Source organism: Scyliorhinus torazame, chromosome 11 (genome assembly GCF_047496885.1).
Source record: "Scyliorhinus torazame isolate Kashiwa2021f chromosome 11, sScyTor2.1, whole genome shotgun sequence".
Classification (NCBI taxonomy): domain Eukaryota; kingdom Metazoa; phylum Chordata; class Chondrichthyes; order Carcharhiniformes; family Scyliorhinidae; genus Scyliorhinus; species Scyliorhinus torazame.
In genome coordinates this window covers 205,833,048-205,854,889 of record NC_092717.1, presented here as the reverse complement: position 1 = coordinate 205,854,889, position 21,842 = coordinate 205,833,048, and the positions used below count along the sequence as shown (strand labels likewise).

Below are 21,842 nucleotides of genomic sequence, written 5' to 3'. Positions count from 1 at the left end.
GTAGAGTTAAGAAATAAGTAATAATGATTTTGATGTCAGCTTTATATTGCAGAAATGTAGGTACAGTTCAAAACGAGATCGATAGTATTCCTAGCTCTCTGGCCTTTTTTTTTTCTGTGTCACCCCAGTTTTTGCTTTGTTTTGACTGTATTTGACTGCAGAGTGACACCTTTGCTGACTTTGATGCAATGACGGATCGGCTCTTAGACGAGATTATTCAACATATCCATCTCTACAATCTGACGATATCCAGAATAAGGTAAAATATTCACACTTCTTACTTTGTGCACTATTTCCAACCTTAAAAAGAAACCATGCGTGTACTTTAATGGTGAAAAATCTGGTTATTTGTGCATTTAAACAAAAGTAAAGTTGAGAAGAATCCAAGAGGGGAAAGCTAACTGTATGTTACATGCTAAGCAGCATGATTCCGGTTTTCATTGCCTACAATGTGCTCCCAAAGGTTACCGCGGCGACCTTTTACAGAACGTCAAAAAAGGATCAGGATTTTGAAGAGAGGACAACATAAGTGAAAATCCTTTTATTTAGGAAAAAGAACAAATGAGGGCCATTTTCTTAAAATAATGAAGGGAATCGGTGCAATGGGTTAACAGGCAAGATAAAAGAATCAGCGATTGTGAATAAAATTTGATAATGCTGGCTACTGACAAGAATTGGGTCAATCCAAGCACTGCAGCAGGGAGGCCAGAATAAAATTGGGCCTTGAGCTTCATTTAAATTAGATTAACAAGCCAGGGACATCTGCAGCATGTCCCCAAACAGCTCGCCAGCAGTGGGGACGTAAATTCTGGACCATCGCGTCAGGGGTGGAAGCCTCTGCGTAGAGCCTGGGAGTATGTTTGTCAGATCAGGAAGGAGAGGAGGGTAATCGTGGTCGATCGGGTGGATGGAGGGACCAGGGAAAGCTATTGAAAGGGGGATGATCAAGAGGGAGGAGGGGAGCAAGCGGAGGGAGGAGAGGTCGTCGAGAGGAGGTCGACAAGCACTCTTGCTCCACCTGGCACCACATCCAGGTTATTTTTGAATGTGCACAGATTATGCCATATGCAGATACAGCTATTCTGAATGCAGCAGGCCCAGGGACAGAATAACCCCTGAATACTAATTTCACCTTCAGTCATTCTTGTGTTCTAGTGCAGTTCTGAGGTACTTGCCAACCAAGTTTAAGTTATTTAAATAGCACTGACTGATATTACAAAAAGTGATACCAAAAGAGATAATTGATATGAATAAACTGCTCAACTACACACTAAATAAATGATTACAAAGACACTGCTGTTTTTATGGGGCCCGAGAAATAGAACTACAAAAAAAGTCATGACACAACGTGAGTGAGATGTGTAAAATGCTGTTTTCCTGGAGGACTGGATGCAGCGTTCAATGTTTAAAATGTAGAGTGGGACCATAGGGGATGAAAGTTTCTTTAAGCTGTTGCCTGCTAATTCTGGCTGCAGTTCAGGGATGTGCACTGAACCCTTCCCAAATTACTTGAGAAATCCCACACCACTTGACGAGTTCCTGAGGGTAGTGTCCTTGGCCCAATCACAGTCAGCTGCTTCATCAACGACGTTCCTTCCATCATAAGGCCAGAAGTGGGGATGGTCGCAGATGACTGCACAATGTCAGCACCATTTGCGACTCCTCAGACACTGAAGCAGCCCATGTCCAAATGCAGCAAGACCTGGACCATAATGAGGCTTGTGCTTACATGCAGTCATTGGCATTATCCTCAATGAATCCCTCACTATCAATATCTTGGATGTTACTATTGACCAGAAACGTGTTAAGACTCTTGGTCTCTGTAAATAGTTCCATAGGAAACAAACGCTAAACCGAACTTATGATTCAACACATTTTTATTGACTAAACTTCAATAAAATTCACTAAGTATTCAAATCTTAAGCAGCACAAATGATCACAATTTCTCTTCCGACAACAGCTTTAGACATAAGGTAGCTATTACCCCTTTTGAACTGGCCAAGTTCGCCTTCTACAGAGGTTTCTTCTGTTCACTGAGTCCTTCACTTGGGATGTTGTATGTGCGAGGTTGGTCCTAGGTTATGCAACCAGAAATGAATCAGGAGCTGGAATTTATCCCTCCTCCACTCTCCTGCGTACGTGTTCCATGGAAAGGGTTTTGTCTGATTAAAGAGCACAACGGCCGAATTAACTCATTCTTCAAATCACAGGTCCATCCTTCAGACATCGGTTTTCCAGTATTCAGATACAGTGGTAACAAGTGTTGATTTGTGCCATTACAAATTCCTGTTTTTGTACTTTGCGGACTTTGATTTGTGCATTGCAAACATTCTTTAAATAGGTCAGGTCTCTGAATATTTATTCAGAACAGCATGGTAGCATGGTGGTTAGCACAATTGCTTCACAGCTCCAGGGTCCCAGGTTCGATTCCGGCTTGGGTCACTGTCTGTGTGGAGTCTGCACATCCTCCCCGTGTGTGTGTGGGTTTCCTCCGGGTGCTCCGGTTTCCTCCCACAGTCCAAAGATATGCAGGTTAGGTGGATTGGCCATAATAAATTGCCCTTAGTGTCCAAAATTGCCCTTAGTGTTGGGTGGGGATGCTGGGTTAGGTGGATAGGGTGGAGGTGTGGACCTTGGGTGGGGTGCTCTTTCCAAGAGCCGGTGCAGACTCGATGGGCTGAATGGCCTCCTTCTGCATTGTAAATTCTATGATATTGTAATTTGAAGTGAACCAAATTTCCCAACAGACCAGTAGCAAGTTATTTTGCATAAGCTGAGCCTTATAGTTACAAACTGAACTGGACTAGCTAAATAAATACTATGTCGACAAGGGTAGATCAGAGGCTAGGCATCCTTCGGCAAGTAACTCATCTTCTGAATCCCCAAAGCCTGTCCACTATCTACAGCAGTGTTTCTCAAACTTTTTTTCCCGGGACCCATTTTTACCAACTGGCTAAACATCGTGACCCACGCCGGTCGACCTTCGTGACCCACGCCTTCCGACCTTCGTGACCCACGTCTTCCGACCTTCGTGACCCACGCCGTCCGACCTTCGTGACCTACGCCTCCAACCTTCGTGACCCACATCGTCCGGCCTTTGTGACCCACGCTGTCCGACCTTTGTGACCCACGCCGTGCGACCTTCGTGACCCACGCTGTCCGACCTTCGTGACCCACGCCGTGCGACCTTCGTGGCCCACACCATCCGACCTTCATGACCCATGCCGTCCGACCTCGTGACCCACGTCGTCCGGCCTTCGTGACCCACGCTGTCCGACCTTCGTGACCCACGCCGTCCGACCTTCGTGACCCACGCCGGCCGACCTTCGTGGCCCACGCCGTCCGACCTTCGTGGCCCACGCTATCCGACCTTCGTGACCCACGCTGTCCGACCTTCGTGACCCACGCCGTCCGACCTTCGTGACCCACGCCGTCCGACCTTCGTGGCCCACGCTGTCCGACCTTCATGATCCACGCCAGCCGACCTTCGGGACTCACGCCGGCCGCCCTTCGTGACCCACGCCGTTCGACCTTCGTGACCCACATCGTCCGACCTTCGTGACCCACATCGTCCAACCTTCGTAACCCACACCGGCCAACCTTCGTGATCCATGCAGGCCGACCTTCGTGACCCACATCGTCCAACCTTCGTAACCCACACCGGCCAACCTTCGTGACCCACATCGTCCGACCTTCGTAACCCACATCGTCCGACCTTCGTGACCCACGCCGTCCAACCTTCGTGACCCACGTCGTCCAACCTTCGTAACCCACACCGGCCAACCTTCGTGATCCATGCAGGCCGACCTTCGTGACCCACGCCCGCCGACCTTCGTGACCCACGCCCGCCGACCTTCGTGACCCACGCCGGCCGACCTTCGTGATCCACGCCGGCCTACCTTCGTGACCCACGCCGGCCGACCTTCGTGATCCACGCCGGCCGACCTTCGTGACCCACGCCGGCCGACCTTCGTGACCCACGCCGGCCTACCTTCGTGACCCACGCCGGCCTACCTTCGTGATCCACGCCGGCCTACCTTCGTGACCCACGCCGGCCTACCTTCGTGACCCACGCCGGCCTACCTTCGTGACCCACGCCGGCCTACCTTCGTGATCCACGCCGGCCGACCTTCGGGACTCACGCCGACCGAACATCGTGACTCACGCCAGCTAACCTTCGGGAACCACGCCGGCCGACATTTGTGACCCATCATTTTCTTTTACCTTTAATGCGAGAGGTCAGTCTGCTTGGTTCTCATGATCTCACTCCAATCACGTTCACAGGAGGAGAGGGCTATGCACATATCAGGTGCAGGATTCTGCCGTTTCCTTTCTGCCGTCTTCATCTTTGTGACGATGGAAAATCCAATCTCACACATGTAGGTCGTTGTGAAGGCAAAAGCAACAAAATGCTTGTTTTACTCAACTTTGGGTACTCCTGGGGGAAGCTACTCCAGAATGCTGACAGTTTCATTGACTTGTGCCATGTTTTTAATGTGTCAAAGCTGAGACGCAGGAGTTCAGTCAGCTTCATTTGGAGTTAAGCTTGCCAGTCCATTGACAGTTTCCTTACTAAAGCTGTTTTCTTTGATGTGCCGTAGCAATGTGGGGAACATGTAGTAATTTTGGCTTTGCACTCGCAATTGCCAAACTTTCAATGACTTTTGGAAAGCTGTGATTTCTTCACAGTGCCGGAAGCAATCATCATCCTTCCCTTGCAATTTGAGGTTCAGTTCATTTAGAGTTGAAAAGATGTCTGCAAGGTAAGACATAGTTTCATCCAAGTTTCACCGGGTAATGAATCAGCCAGAGAGGAAAATTTCTCGAGGAAGAAAGCGTGGAATTCGTACCTCAGTTCGTAAACTCCGAATAGCACCCCTGTTGACTAATCATTACAGTAACTCTTCAAGCAGATGAAGTCCACCATCATTTGGATTGACTGGTTACTGTTTCGATTCAATGCTTCAATGTAGTCTAAAAGGGCAGGTAAAAATTGTAGCCATCCTTCAGTACACAGAAGGCGACGATGTGTTGATATCCCATGGCTTTCATTATATCCTTTGCCAAACGTTCAGTTCTGTCCATGATTAAACCATGAGGAATATATACTCTCTCCAGATCATTTGAGTAATGTTTAGGAACGCAAAACCAATCGAAGTCATAGCCTTGTTCATCATTGGTGATCACCATGCAGTCATCCGCTGCCATGTCACGATCACATTTTAACCCCGGGTTCAGTTCCCAACACTCCTGTGCCGCATGCGCACTGATGAATGGGCACACATGCACAGTGCGCCCGCCTTTTTTTGGTTATCACGGCCGCCATTTCTAAAACCGCTCGCAGCCGGTATTATTAAAATCCGGCTGTTGCGCGTGAATTCCCGCGATCAGGAATGCTGCGATGGCTGGCTCCGCGACCATCTCGACATCTGCACGCGACCCACCTGTGGGTTGCGACCCCGACTTTGAAAATGCCTGTTCTACAGGATACAAATTGGGAGTGTACTAGAATACTTTCCTGGATGAGTGCAGCTCCAACAACACTCGGGAAGCTCGACATCATCCAGAATGAAGTTGCCCACTTAATTCATCCACAAGTATTCACTCTCCTCACTGTCGAAGCTCATAGCAACAGTGTGTGTATCATCCACAAGGTGCAATGCAGGAACCCACCAAGGATCCTGAGACAGCATGTTCCAAATGCACAACTACCATCATATAGAAGGAAAAGGGCATCAGATACATGAGAACACTACCAGCTAGAAGTTCCCCTCAGAACCACACCATCCTGACTTGAAGCTATAACGCTGTTCCTTCACTGTTGCTGGGGCTCCCTCCATAACAGCACTGTGTGTGTACCGACACCTCAGGGACTGCAGTGGTTCAAGGAGGCAGCTCACCACCATCTTTTCGAGGGCAAATAAGAATGGGCAATAAATGCTGACTTAGCCAGTGACAAATGTAAACTCTCCCTTGAGCTTTTCATGTCTGTCATGTAGGCATCACTAAAATATTCCACCCCTCCTACACCCCCCCCCCTCCCTCCCCCTCAAGCGTCCCCAACGTCCCAATTATTTTCTCTATCCTTTTTGTAATGAGGTTGCACTGAGAGCATAACATCATGAGGACAATCCCTATGTCATTACCTGGGCTGGGGGTGATTGCCTGAAAGGAAAAGCATGCCCTTCCTCAGAATTACAATTCCTCCTCTCGATCAGCACATAGTTCAGACAAACAAAATTAGGGGAAGTGCAAAAGCTCACAGATCTGCAGCAGCTATGCTTTGTTGGACAAAGCAATATATATAAAAATAAATTAACTGCACCAATGCCTTTGGGAAGAACTGCCATCAAATTGTAGTGAGCCACTATGTCCTTCATCATAAAGTGATGGATAACTCGTAAAAAATCATTTCATGTTACAGATTGTCTAAAATGCTCTCCCCGCAAAATGTTTGGCTCGATTTACAGACCATTCCCTGCCTCTCCTCCATGTCTCTCTAGAGACAATCCCAAGCGGGCATAATAGATCATATCCAATTCACTCAGCAAATGATACTTTTTCTGTAATTGTTGTATGCGGACCTGCGTGAAAGGAAAGGGGCAAGCTTCACAACACAAGCAATTATCTCGCTCCCAGCAGTAACTCATTTCTTTATTTCCTCCACAGAGGAAAAGAACAAGTTTCAAAATGGGCTGTTTCTTTTTCAAACTGCAGAGTAATTGTCTGCAACTGCTTATTGCCAGGAGATTACACAGTTCTTGTTCTTGCTGATTGTTGTCAATTGCAAGTCAGAGAACATTCTAGGTTTAAAATTACAAGAAGAGGGACGAGTACATTTTGTTCACAGTGCTACCTTATTTTCTATTGAAAATCAATACAAAACTATCCTTTCATATCTATACGTAAAGGCCTAGACACTCAAGAGCACCATGCCCATTTTTTGGGGAGCTAAACAGGCACTTTAGGCTCCAGTATAGCAGGCAGGAGGTACGTGCTCATTGTGAACCAGATGCACTGCGTGCTATATTGGGATAAGCAAAGTAATGGCCCCTGTGCAAATTGTGCTGCTGGGTTAACAGCATTCAGGAAAACTAACCTACATCCTTAAAGGGATTCACCATTCCTGAGAATCACCCGATTGACTTCCCCTAGCCACCACCCACCTCTTGATTGCCCACCCTTTAATTACAACTAGCGCATTATCGTCTCTCTCATTCATCTTTAACAATCTTCCTTAAGGGTCAGCCTGCCAGTTAAATCAAGCACACTGACTTTATCCTGTAAGTAGTTGTGGAATAGAGGACGGCACGGTGGCACAGTGGTTAGCACTGTTGCCTCATAGTGCCGAGGACCCGTGTTCGATCTCGGCCCCGGGTCATTGATTATGTGGCGGTTGCACATTCTCCCCATGTCTACATGGATCTCACCCCCACAACTGAAAGATGTGCAGGGTAGGTGGATTGGCCACGTTAAAATGCCCCCTGATTCCACCCAGCAGAGACCCTCATAACATGTAAGTCGTATTTAGATGTGCACTTGCAATGCCAAGGCATACAAGGTTATGGGCCAAGTGATGGAAAATGGTTGTTTGTCCTTCCCAAGTGCATTACCTCACACTTATCCGATTGAATTCCATTTGGCACTGATCAGCCCATCTGACCAGCCCGTCTATATCCTCCTGTAATCTAAGGCTATTCTCCTCACCATTTACCATGCCGCCAATTTTCATATCATCTGCAAACTTACTGATCATTCAAGTCTAAATGATTTATACAAACCACAAACAGCAAGACCCAACACTCATCCCTGAAAGACCTCACTAGACACAGGTTTCCAGTTAGTAAAACACCCCTCGACCTCCACTCTCTGCTTGCTGCTACTCAGCCAATTCTGGATCCAATTTGCCAGATTTTCTTGCATCCCATGGGCTCTTACCATCGCTATCAGTCCATGTGGGACCTTATCAAAAGCCTGGCTAAGTCCAAGTAGACTAAGTCAAATGCATTGCCCTAATCTACACACCTGGTCAACTCTTCAAATAATTCAATTAAGTTGGTCAGACATGACCTCCCCTTAGACAAACTATGCTGACTCTTCTTGGTTAAACCCTGTCTCCAAATGCAGATTAATTATGTCTCTCAGAATTGCTTCCAATTGTTTCCCCACCACTGACTGGCCTGTAGTTTCTTGGTTTATCCTTTTGTCCCTTCTTGAATAATGGCACCACATTGGTTATCCTCCAGTCCTCCGACACCTCTCAGTACCCCTACTATTTCCTCCTTGCCTCAATCAACAGCCTGGATACATTCTATCTGGCCCTGGAAATTTGTCTACCTTTAAGGAGGACAGACCACTCAAATGTCTTCTCCGTCTATGTTAATTTGTTTAATTTTATCACAGTCCTTCTCCGTGATTTCTATACCCACGGCATCCCTCTCACTAGTGAACACCGACACAAAGTATTAATTCAGAACCCTACCTCTGCTCTCCAGCTCCACACCCAAATTCCCACTGCTGTCGTTAATGGGCCTTACTCTTTCCAAATGATAGCCTAGCCAGCAACAACCATGTTCCAACAATGAATAAACCAAAAAGTAGCATGCTGCTAGTGCCACACAACACGTTTGAGGGTATCTATCTTCACTTTGAAGACAAGGCTCCATTTCCACAAGGACTGTGTGGTAGTCACTCCTACTGATACAATCATGGACAGATGCATGTGCGACCAGGCAGGTTGATCAGGATAAAGTCAAGAAAGCTTTCTCTTTTGTTAGTTCCCTCATCACCTGCCACGGACACAGTCTAGCACCTATATCCTTTAGAACTTGGCCAGCTCGGTCTACAGTCACGCTAATGAGTCACTCTTGGTGACGAATATTGAAGTTCCCCACCCGGAGTACATTTTGTACCCTTGCCATCCTCAGTGCTTCCTCCATGTGGTGTTCAACATAGAGGAGTACTGATTCTTTAGTGGGTGGGGTGTGAGGGCCGGGAGAGGGAGAGGGGGTACATGGTAATCAGCACAAAACTTTCTTTCTCATGTTTGACCTAATGCCTTGAAACTTTACGGGCCTAGAGGAACCATCACTTCCACCAAAATTCAGAACTGAACACCAGTCCGAGTGCAAGCTGCATTCAGGGGATTCCTACATAATCTGCTTGTCCCTCTTTATATCTGCCAGGTGGTCACCATTTCCTTTCTACCTCTTCAAGCTTAGATGTGGGGTGGCCACCTCCTGGAACATACTATCTCTACATAGCAAACAGCATCATGGAAGCACTAGAGTAACTCGAGCTTTCCTGATACTCTGAAAATCATAGCCCAAGTTCCTCCAGCTGGTGACATTTTCTGTACATGTGGTTGTCCAGCACAAGAAAAGCCTCCTGGTGTGCCGACATAGCCCAAGATGTGTGTTCTGTGGGCACTAGGTGCCCTGCCGTCCCTCTATTTGTTAATCTACTAACTAAACTTACCAGAGATATACAAGATGTCCCAGATCTGGACAAAGAAAGCACTCACTAGCTATTTATTAATCAGCTCCTTCTCTTGTAGTTGAGACACGTCATGTTATTTTGCACCTCTTTCCCTCAACTCTGGTTTCTCGTTTCTTGAACTAGTTACTCTTCTTCAAAAATACTAAACATACAAGAATAGTCTATAGATAGACAACTCTTATGGTTCTGCTGCTCCTCCTTCTGTGTTAATCATATGTCACTCTGACAACACTTTTTTGTATCCTTCTGTATTTGATTTGCTTTGTTCCCATTCCTTTATCTCTAACCTCTGCTTTCTTGGCATGCAGTTTTGAACCTCTGCGCTGCTCGAGCACCTCCATGGTCTAATCTCATGGCGTGCTTCTGAATCTGGAATCCTGTTTCGAGCAAAACCATGGTGGTAACCACAGCGGTGGGCTGTTAATTTCTCTACCAGCCCATTGCTGCCACATAAAACCTTCCCCTGACCATCAAGATCCCTGGTGAGCGCTTGGATAATGTAGATCATTTCCCATACCTCAAGAGCTTCCTCCTGGTGCGAGCAGACATTGCCATCGAAATCCAACATCGACTCCAATGCGACAGTGCAGTCTTCAGATGCCTGAGGGACAGAGTGTTCGAAGACCGAGGCCTCAAATCCAGTACCAAGCTCATGGTCTACGGAGCGGCCGTGAATGCCCCCCTGTATGCATCAGAAACATGGACAATGTACAGCAGACACCACAAATCCCTGGAGAGATATCGCCAATGTTACCTTCACAAAATCCTGCAAATCTACTGGCAGGATTCGCGTACCAATGTGAGGGTCCTATCCCAGGCCAGTATCCTCAGTATCGAAGCACTGATCACGTAAAACAGCTGCAATGGGCAGGCGACTAACACAGACCTATTTAGGAAGCATCTGAATGCTCTGAATTGTGGTAGGATCAGGGGTGCTATAGTGAACCACAGGTTCTTTCTGCATAGATAAGCATGTCCAGGTCAAGTAAGCCTCCTTGTCCATATCTTCTGACCACATTTTATGGCAACAACAATACAGAGGTCAGCAGGCCAATGTGTTCATTATAAAGGAACATATGAACAAGGAGCAGGAGTAGACCATTCAGCCTTCGAGCCTCCTCCGCCATTTAATAAGATCATGGCTGATCTGATAGTAACTTCAAACCTGCATCCCGCCGACCCCCAATAACCTATAACTCCCTTGCTTACCAAGAATTACCCATCTCTGCCTTAAAAACATTCAAAGACTGCTTCCACCACCTTTTCATGAAGATACTGAGAGAAGAAAAATATTGCATCATCTCTGTTTTAAATGGACCACCCTTTATTTTTAAAAAGTGACAACTAGTTCCAGATTCTCTCTCAAAAGCAACCATCCTGTCCACATCCACCCTATCAAGACCCCTCAGTATCCTATATGTTTCAATCAATTAACCTCTTACTCTTCCAAACTCCAATGAAAACAAAAACAGAGCAACTTAAATGGCCACAGACCTGAAAAGCTGACTCCATGTCTTCCTCCACACATGCTGCCAGACTTGCAGAGTATTTCCAGCATTTTCTGGTTTTTTTAAAGTTTAAAATGATTACAGTCTATTGATTGTGGTTTGTGTAGTAAGTGAGGAAAAGTCTGATTATCCCTGGGACAAAGTAAACCATTCAAGCTTTTTAAAAAAGCTGATAAAAATCTAAGACAGACTGTCAGTGTCAGAGCAATTCTCTTGAGTATTCTTTTAAAGTGCAGAAATCCATAAAATCAGCACTAAAAGTTGCAGGATAATGTATTCAACTCTGAGCTTGTCAAACATCTTTAGATCATTCAAACTTCCTTGGCCTTGCTACTTCGGCCTTTGTCAGATATAAACAAAAAAGATTCTTTAAAGTGAAACTTCAGGCTCCTACGAAAGTTCTTTGAAAATGTGCAGAGAAATCGCTCAGACAGATGAGACTTCATGAAGATCAGAAACACAGTCAGTAAGTCAGCATCTGAAAGAGAAACAATGGTAATAAACTGGTGATAGATCCTATGAATAATATTGAAATATTTTATTCATTCCTTCACGAGATGCGGGCTTCACTGGCTTGGCCAGCATTTTTTGCCCACCCTTAATTTCCCTTGAGAAGAGGGTGGCGAGCTGCCTTTTTGAACCACTGCAGTCCATATGGGCAGCACAGTAGCCTTGTGGATAGCACAATTGCTTCACAGCTCCAGGGTCCCAGGTTCGATTCCAACTTGGGTCACTGTCTGTGCGGAGTCTGCACATCCTCCCCGTGTGTGCGTGGGTTTCCTCCGGGTGCTCCGGTTTCCTCCCACAGTCCAAAGATGTGCAGGTTAGGTGGATTGGCCATGATAAATTGCCCTTAGTGTCCAAAATTGCCCTTAGTGTTGGGTGGGGATGCTGGGTTAGGTGGATAGGGTGGTGGTGTTGACCTTGGGTAGGGTGCTCTTTCCAAGAGCCGGTGCAGACTCGATGGGCCGAATGGCCTCCTTCTGCACTGTAAATTCTATGAAAAAAACGCAATTCTATGATATGGTGTAAGTACATCAACAGTTCTGTTAGGAAGGGAGTTCAGGTGTTTTAATCCAGCAGCAGTGAAGGAAAGGAAAAATATTTCCAAACCAGGATGGTGTGGAGCTTGAAGGGGAATTTGCAGGTGTTGGAGCTCCCATGTAACTGCTGCCTTTGTACTTCTAGGTGGGAGAGGTCAAGGGTTTGGCAGGTGCTGTTAAAAGAGCCTTGATGAGTTGCTGGAGTACATCTTGTACATGGTATTGTTGTGTTTGTTCTACAAACTAATCACAGGAGACTCAGCTACAGGTCAAGATGGTTTATTCAATATTCAAGCATGCAGGGAGAGCACTTTTTCAGAGACACCTCTGAAACAGCACTCTGCCAAATCACTCATTTTCACTATGTTTATACACCGTTGGTCACATACACAGAACATTGTGCAAATTCAAATCTTATCTACATTAAACAGATGTTTTTGTCTCCAGGCACACAGTTCACAGTGCATCAGGGGCTACACTTAATCTGCTCTGACTCAATGTCTGTCCTTCTAACAGTAAACAAATTTGATTCCCAAGACCTTGTTGGAGAGTTCTGCTCGTTCAAATACTAAAGGGATACAGGGTTCTTCAGGCAACTCATGCTTCTGATATGGTGTGCAAGGTTCGCTGGTGGACAGAGTTCACTGGCTGGCTAGCATATGCTCTGACTGTGAGTCAGGAGTGTTACTCTAACCTCCTTTTACTATGTCATGTCTCCTAACAGTATGCATTGCTGCCATTGTGCTTCGTTGGTGGTGGGGAGTTAATATATTGGAGTCCTTTGAGGAAGTAACGTGTCCTGTGGATTAAGGAGACAGGAAACAGAGAATTGGCATGAGTGGGTCTTTTTCAGGTTGGCAAAATGTAATAAATGGTGTGCCAGAGATCAGTGCTGGGATCTCAACTGTTTACAATTTATACTAATAACTTGGATGAAGGGATGGATGGGATGGTTGCCAAATATGCTGATGACAAAAAGATAGGTAGTAAAATAAGTTGTGAAGAGGACATAAGGTAGCTACGAAAAGATAAAGATAGGTTACATGAATGGGCAAAAGTCTAGCAAACAGCTTATCATGTGGGAAATAATGAAATTGACAATTTTGGCATGAGGAATAAAAGAGCATATTATCTAAATCGTGAGAGATTGTAGAGCTTTGAGATCCAGAGGGATCTATATGCCTTTGTGCATGAATCACAAAAGGCTAGTATGCAGGTACAGCAAGTAATTAGAAAAGCTAATAGAATGTTAGCATTTATTGCAAGCAGCATTGAATACAAAAGGAGCTCTATTGAGCACGAGTGAGATCACAGCTGGAATATTGTGTCTATTATTGGTCACCTTATTTAACGAAGGATGTAAATGTGTTGAAAGCAGTTCAGAGAAGGTTTGCCAGACAAATAACTGGAATTGGCGGATTGTCTTATGAGGTTGAATAGGCTAGACTTATATCTGCTGGAGTCTAGAAATATCAATCAATCACTCAAGACTAGAAGAGTGAGAGGTGACCTGATTGAGACATATAAAATCCTGAGGGTCTTGATAAGATGGATGTGGAGAGGATGTTGCCTCTTGTAGGAGAATCTAGAACATTATTTGAAAATAAGGGGTCGGCTATTTAAGACCATAAGACATAGGAGCAGAATTAGGCCACTCGGCCCATCAAGTCTCCTCCGCCATTCAACCGTGGCTGATAATTTTCTCATCCCCATCCTCCTGTCTTCTCCCCATAACCCCTGATCCCCTTATTGATCAAAAACCTATCTTAAAGACACTCAGTGATTTGGCCTCCACAGCCTTCTGTGGCAAAGAGTTCCACAGATTCACCACCCTCTGGCTGAAGAAATTCCTCCTCATCTCTGTTTTAAAGGATCGTCCCTTTAGTCTGAGATTGTGTCCTCTGCTTCTGGTTTTTCCTACACGTGGAGACATCCTCTCCATGTCCACTGTATCCAGGCCACGCAGTATCCTGTCAGTTTCAAAAAGATCCCCCCTCATCCTTCTAAACTCTTGACGAGTACAGACCTAGAGTCCTCAACCGTTCCTCATACGACAAGCTCTTCATTCCAGGGATCATTCTTGTGAACCTCCTCTGGACCTTTTCCAATGCCAGCACATCCTTCCTTAGGGCCCAAAACTGCTCACAATACTCCAAATGGGGTCTGACCAGAGCCTTATACAGCCTCAGAAGTACATCCCTTGTCTTGTATTCTAGCCCTCTTGACATGAATGCTAACATTGCATTTGCCGTCCTAACTGCCGACTGAACCTACATGTTAACCTTAAGAGAATTGTGAACAAGGACTCCCAAGTCCTTTTGTGCTTCTGATTTCCTAAGCATTTTCCCATTTAGAAACGGAGATGAGGATGTATTGTTTTCTCTGAGGGTCATAGGTCTTTGGAACTCTCTTTCTGAGAAAACAGTGGAAGCAGAATCTTTGTATGTTTTAAAGTTAGAGGTGGATAGATTCTTGGGAAGAAAAGATTATTGGGGATGACGGCATGTAGACTTGAAGTTACTATCACATCAGCTATGGTCTTATTAAATAATGGAGCCGGCTCGATGGGCCAAATGGCCTACTTCTGCTCCTTGTTTGTCCTTGTTTGTATTTGTTAAATGTTATGTATGCATTGCCAGTCAAGTGAGCTGCTTATCCTGAATGGTGTCTAGCCTCTTGAGTGTTGTTGGAGCTGTATACATCCTGGCCAGTGGAGAATATTCCATCACATGCCTGACTTGTGTATTGTGGATGGTGGTCAGACTTTGGGGATTCTTGAAGTGAGTTACCCCCCCCTCCCAGAGCTCTCCCCATGTTTCAAGTGCGGCCAGCTTTGCTGGGGCTCCTTGATACCTCATTCAGTCAAATGGTGCCTAGGTGTCAAGGGCAATCACTCACCTCCCATTTTGAGTTTAGCTCTTTTGTCCATGTTTGGATCAAGGCTGTAATGAGGTCAGGAGCTAAGTGGCCCTCGTGGAACCCAAACTGGCACAAGTTGTAGTATCCATTCTTGATATCATAGTGCAGAAGGAGGCTCCTCAGCCCATCGAGTCTACACCGGCACCTGAAAGAGCACCCTACCTAAGCCCATACCTCAACCCTATTCCTGTAACCCAGCAACCCCACCTAACCTTTGGACACTACAGGGCAATTTAGCATGACCAATCCACCTAACCCGCACATCTTTGGACTATGGGAGGAAACCGGAGAACCCGGAGGAAACCCATGCAGACATGGGGAGAACGTGCAGACTCCGCACAGACAATAACCCAAGCCAGGAATAGAACCCGGGGCCCTGGCACTGTGAAGCAACAGTGCAAACCACTGTGCTGCCGTGCCGCCTAGTGAATCAAATTGGCTGAGGCCTGGCATCTGTGATGCTGGGGACCAGAGATGGATCTCCACCCGGCACTTCTAGATGAAGATTGTGCGAATGTTTCAGCCCTTCCTCTTGCACTGAGAATGGGGGTATTTGTGGAGACTCTCCCTCCTGTTAAGACAATAAGACAAAGGGACAGAATTAGGCCATTAGTCTGCACCGCAATTCAATGATGGCTGATGTGTTTCTCACCCCCATTCTCCTGACTTCTCCCCATTACCTATAAAGACCATGGGCGCGATTCTCCGACCCCCCCACCGGGTCGGAGAATCGCCGGGGGCCGGCGTGACTCCTGCCCCCGCCGTGTCCCGAATTCTCCGCCACCGGAGATTCGCGGGGGCAGGAATCGCGCCGTGCCGGTCGGCGAAAATCCCCCGGCGATTCTCCGGTCCGCAATGGGCTGAAGTCCCGCCGCTGTCAACCCACGCCGGCCGGCGTGGATTGAACCACCTTTCGAACGGCGGGACAAGGCGGTGCGGGCGGGCTCTTGGGTCCTGGGGGGGGCCGCGGGGCGATCTGGCCCCGGGGGTTGCCCCCACGGTGGCCTGGCCCACGATCGGGGCCCACCGATCCGCGGGCGGGCCTGTGCCGTGGGGGCACTCTTTTCCCCCTCCACTGCATGCGCGGGGATGCCGTGAGCGCCCGCTGACGCTCCCGTGCATGCGCCGCACGGCAAAGTCATTTCCGCGCCAGCTGGCGGGGCACCAAAGGCCTTTCCCGCCAGTTGGCGGGGAGGAAATCTGTCCGGCGTGGGCCTAGCCCCTCAAGGTGAAGGCTCGGCCCCCCAAGATGCGGAGAATTCCGCACCTTTGGGGCGGCGCTATGCCGGACTGATTCGCGCCGTTTTGGGCGCCGGTCGGCGGACATTGCGCCGATTGCGGAGAAATCCGCCCCAGAAGTTTATGGCTGGATATAGCAAAACATAGATCTGAACCATTGGTTGTGGAATTGTTCAGCTCCATCACATGGTGTTTTTGCTGCATGAAAGTAGAACATAGAACATTACAGCGCAGTACAGGCCCTTCGGCCCTCGATGTTGCGACGACCTTCGAAACCACTCTAAAGCCCATCTACATTATTCCCTTATCATCCATATGTTTATCCAATGACCACTTAAATGCCCTTAATGTTGGCGAGTCCACTACTGTTACAGGCAGGGCATTCCACGCCCTGACTACTCTCTGAGTAAAGAACCTACCTCTGACACCTGTCCTATATCTATCATCCCTCAATTTAAAGCTATGTTCCCTCGTGCTCGACATCACCATCCGAGGAAAAAGGCTCTCACTGTCCACCCTATCTAATCCTCTGATCATCTTGTATGCCTCAATTAAGCCATCTCTTAACCTTCTTCTTTCTAAAGAAAATAACCTCAAGTCCCTCAGCCTTTCCTCATAAGATGTTCCCTCCAGACCAGGCAACATCCTGGTAAATCTCCTCTGCACCCTTTCCAATGCTTCCACATCCTTCCTATAATGCGGCGACCAGAACTGCACGCAATACTCCAAATGCGGCCGCACCAGAGTTTTGTACAGCTGTAACATGACCTCATAGCTCCAAAACTCAATCCCTCTACCAATAAAAGCTAACACATTGTATGCCTTATTAACAACCCTCTCAACCTGGGTGGCAACTTTCAGGGATCCATGTACATGGACACCAAGGTCTCTCTGCTCATCCACACTGCCAATAATCTTACCATTTGCCCAGTACTCTGTCTTCCTGTTATTCATTCCAAAATGAATTACCTCACATTTTTCTGCATTAAACTCCATTTGCCACCTGTCAGCCCAGCTCTGCAGCTTATCAATGTCCCTCTAACGTGTTACATCCTTCCGCACTGTCCACAACTCCACCGACTTTAGTGTCATCGGCAAATTTACTCACCAATCCTTCTACGCCATCCTCCAGGTCATTTATAAAAATGACAAACAGCAGTGGCCCCAAAACAGATCCTTGTGGTACACCACTAGGAACTGGACTCCAGGCTGAACATTTCCCATCAACCACCACCCTTGCCTTCTTCCAGCTAGCCAATTTCTGATCCAAATTGCTAAATCACCCTGAATCCCATGCCTCTGTATTTTCTGCAATAGCCTACCGTGGGGAACCTTATCAAACGCTTTACTGAAACCCATGTACACCACATCAACTGCTTTACCCTCGTCCACCTGTTTGGTCACCTTCTCAAAGAACTCAATAAGGTTTGTGAGGCACGACCTACCCTTCACAAAACCATGTTGACTATCTCTAATTAAATTATTCCTTTCCAGATGATTGTACATCCTATCTCTTATCAACCTTTCCAAGACTTTGCCCTCAACAGAAGTAAGGCTCACTGGTTTATAGTTACCTGGGTTGTCTCTACTCCCCTTCTTGAACAAGGGGACAACATTTGCTATCCTCCAGTCTTCTGGCACTATTCCTGTAGACAAAGATGACATAAAGATCAAAGCCAAAGGCTCAGCAATCTCCTCCCTAGCTTCCCACAGTAGGCCTAGTAGTCCTATGTTGTAGCTTTACCTCATTTTTTAGTGCCTGGTATGCCCTCCTGCATTCTTCATTGAACCAGTGTTGAATCCCAGTTTGTTGGTAACTGTAGAATGGGGGATATGTTGGACCATGCGTTTAAAAATTGTGTGCGAATATAGTTCTGCTGCTGCTGATGGTCCACAGCACCTCATGGATGCCCAGTTTCCAGTTGGAAGGTCTGTTTGAAATCTATCCCATTTAGTACTGTGATCATGCCACACAAGCTGAAGAGTATCCTGAATGTGAAGGCGGGACTTTGTCTCCACAAGGATTATGAAGTGGCCACTCCTACCAATATTATCATGGACAAATGCAACCACGACAGCTAGGTTGGGGAAAACAATGTTAAGTAGATTTTTACCACTTATTGGTTTCCTCACCACCTGCCATAGGCCCAGTCTCGCAGCTGTAGCCACGTAAAATGGCTGCGTTCCGATTAATCTGGCCAAAACCCAGTTTGAAATGGCTAACCCAAAAGACTGCTGGGAAAAGCAGCTAACAAGACACAAGCAGGCAGCTGCAGACAGTATTGCATATTCGGCTCTGGGGACGTTAGCCAAGATCGATACTCAGGGCTATCAACAGCCCATCAACCCAGGTATTTGCAATTACATTCAGGACTGTTTGCAGCCCATCTATCCAGACATCTGCAGTTAAATCGGCTATCCCCGGGAACAATTGCAACATATTAGCAATTGAATACCGGGCCAGACCTGTCGGCGCCTGCAGTGGCCGAAACAAAGACAGGTGAACGAACACCCCCCGATCGAGGAATCGCCTCACCATTGGACACATCGACCCCAGGGATTGGGGACAAATCCAATCACTTGGGACTCAGGGTCAAGGGCCGCCTCGGGAGGCGGGAAGCCCCTGGGCCCTATAAAAGTGAGGGGCCAAGTTCAGATCTCTCTCTCTCTCTCCTCTTCGCCTGCTCGAGACCTTCGCAAGAACAGCAACCGGCAACAGTAAGTTTGAATCCAGCGATCGCTATCCGGTAGATACACCTAGCCACCGACCTGTAGCAGCCTTTTGAATCCCATGGGCCAGATCTGATTGGACAAGCCATTTGTTTCCCTGACCTGGTGGGTTCTTCCTAAGTTAAGTATTGGCCAGTAGTGATAGGTTTATTATATAGAAAGTAGTATTAGGGTATTAATATTGCTTGTTGTATATAATAAATGACCGTTGTTTTAATCCTTACTAAGCGGTGTGCTGTAATATTAATCATAACCTGAACTTGAACCACGTGGCGGTATCATAAAGATACCTGGCGACTCATGAGCAAAGGTGACGTAATCAGAGCAAATAGGCGAAGGTTAAAAAGAGCAACACAGCTTTTTATTAAGAGCTTGGCCAGCCTGGTCACTAGTGGTGCTACTGAACCACTCTTGGTGGAGGATATTGATTCCCCAACCCAGAGTTGTTTGGAAATGGAAATAATTTTGAGTAAATTATATTTGTGCTGTAGGTGTTAGGCATAGGCTATAGCTTCAAGTTATTTATATTTTGTTATGAGTCAGGGTTTAGAGAACCACAAAGTGTATCATGGAGTTTACCTGACCCACAACTTTTAATAGATTGTGGTGTGGGGAGTACATGGCCCACTCTACAGGTGTGGTGCAGCAAAAATGGAAAAGTATTTTTTAAAGCAAAACAATGTTTATTCTATGAACTCAAGTTAACCTTTTTAAAACATACAATGAACATGTTAGCAACCACTAATTCAAATACAACCCCCAAAGAATACTACAGTAAGTAATCCTTACTTTCCTTTTAACATCCATAAGACTTTAAAAAAAAACTTTTAACCGAAGCACATCAGTTTTAAATTCACTACTGAGAACAGTTATAACTCCGAATTCACCAAATAATCAAGAGATAGTCTTTACATGGCAGAGAGAACAACATTACGCATTCTGTGGCTGACTGCAGCTCCAACACTGAAACAAAGCCAAAAAAAAAGACACACCCAAGCTTTTCTCAAAGTGAAACTAAAAGCTGACAGACAGCCCAGCTCCACCCACACTCTGACATCACTGCAGTAATAAACACCCATTTCTTAAAGGTCCACCCACTACAGTTATTCTATAAAAACACCCATTTCATAAAGGTTCTCTCACATGACACCTCTCCCAAGAAAAAAAAAACATTTTTCACTATCCTTTAAGAAATGCACGCAATAAATATACTTTTACATTTCAAAAAACAAAACAAGCAAACAGGGATAATAATATAGTCCATTTTTATTCTTCTTCCTCCAACTGAAATCCTTCTCGATTGACAGTCTCTTTGAACAAGAAGGTCTCTGCACGATCCATCCATTTCTCTACGCCTCGGCATGTCTCTTTAAAGTCAGATACTTTCATTCAATCTGATCACAGAGTCCCTTGTAATTCTCCAACACAAAAGCATTGGTTATCACAGCTTTCAGGCAGTCAAATGCCTGCTGAAACGCTGCTGTCCACTGAAATTTTCAACGTGTATTCAGCAAGTCCATCAGTGGAGCAACCACGCTACAAAAATCTTTCACAAATGTTCGATCGATCCACTCATGACAAGAAATCGCATTATTTCCGATTGTGTCGAGGGTATTGGAAACTCCCCAATATCTTTTGTTTTCACATCCTGTGGGACCATTTGACCCTGTCCGATTGTATGGCCACGGAAAGTGACTTGGGCTTTTCCACATTCACTTTTGGCTAGGTTTATCACCAAACCCGCCTCCTGAAGTCGATCGAATCTCTCCATCAGATGTTTTCAATGTTCTTTCCATGTCTGGCTGAAAATTACCAGATCGTCGATGTCTACCGCACAATTGGGTAATCCTGAAACAACTTTGTTAGTTAACCGTTGAAATGTGGCTGGGGTGTTTTTCATGCCAAATGGCATAACTTTGAATTGGTATATACCATCTGGAGTCACAAAAGCTGAAATCTCCTTCGCCCTTTCGGATAAATGTACCTGCCAGTAATCTTTAAGTAAATCCAGTTTGGAATTAAAAGCTGATTGTCCCACTTTCTCAATGCAATCCTCCAAACGTGCGATAGGATAAGAGTCCCTTCTTGCAACTGCATTAACCCTTCTATAGTCTACAAACAACCATTGGGTACCGTCTGGTTTAGGTATCATCACTATGGGTGAGCTCCATTGGCTGCAACCCACTTCAATTATGCCATTTTTAAGCATACTCTCATTCTCTTTGTTAACCTGTGCCAATTTTAAAGGGTTAAGTCTATATGGATGTTGTTTGATTAGAACAGCATTTCCAACATCTACATCATGTACAGCCATTTTAGTACTTCCCAATTTATCTCCACAAACTTGCCCATGCGATGTCAATAACTCGTTCGGGTCAGTCCGTTTTTCCACTGGAAGGTAACTCAACAATTTATCCCAATTTTTAAGAACATCCTCATTTTCCAATTTACTTTGAGGTATGTCAAATTCACAGTAATCTGGATTTGATTTGTCTCTTTAAGTTAGAATCATTAAAACCTCCTTTTTCTCTCCTACCCTTTCAAAGTACCTTTTAAGCATATTCACATGACACACTCGGTGAGTCTTCTTTCTATCTGGTGTTTTTACCACATAATTCACATCACTTAATTTCCTTTCAATCTGATAAGGTCCACAAAACCTTGCTTTTAAAGGCTCAACTAACACTGGTAACAACACTAAAACTCTATCTCCACTGGCAAAACTTTGAACTTTGGATTTCTTGTCCGCTACCCATTTCATCATATTTTGTGCAACATTTGAATGTTGCCTAGCCAATTCACCTGCTCTATTTCATTGTTCCCTGAAACCTGGCTCGTAATCCAATAATGTAATTTCCGATTTCTCACTCACCAATGTTTCCTGAATCAATTTAAGTGGTTCTCT

At 45.9% G+C, this 21,842-nt stretch overlaps 1 protein-coding gene across 2 annotated transcripts in view; it reads left to right on the top strand.

Moving 5' to 3' along the window:
* fam135b (family with sequence similarity 135 member B) overlaps positions 1-21,842 on the top strand; it is a 607,420-nt gene that overhangs the window by 519,367 nt on the left and 66,211 nt on the right. For both annotated transcript variants that reach the window (XM_072468261.1, XM_072468262.1), the window contains exon 16: positions 162-259. In XM_072468261.1, the coding sequence (XP_072324362.1) occupies positions 162-259 (98 nt within the window). The remainder of the gene's footprint in view (positions 1-161; positions 260-21,842) is intronic.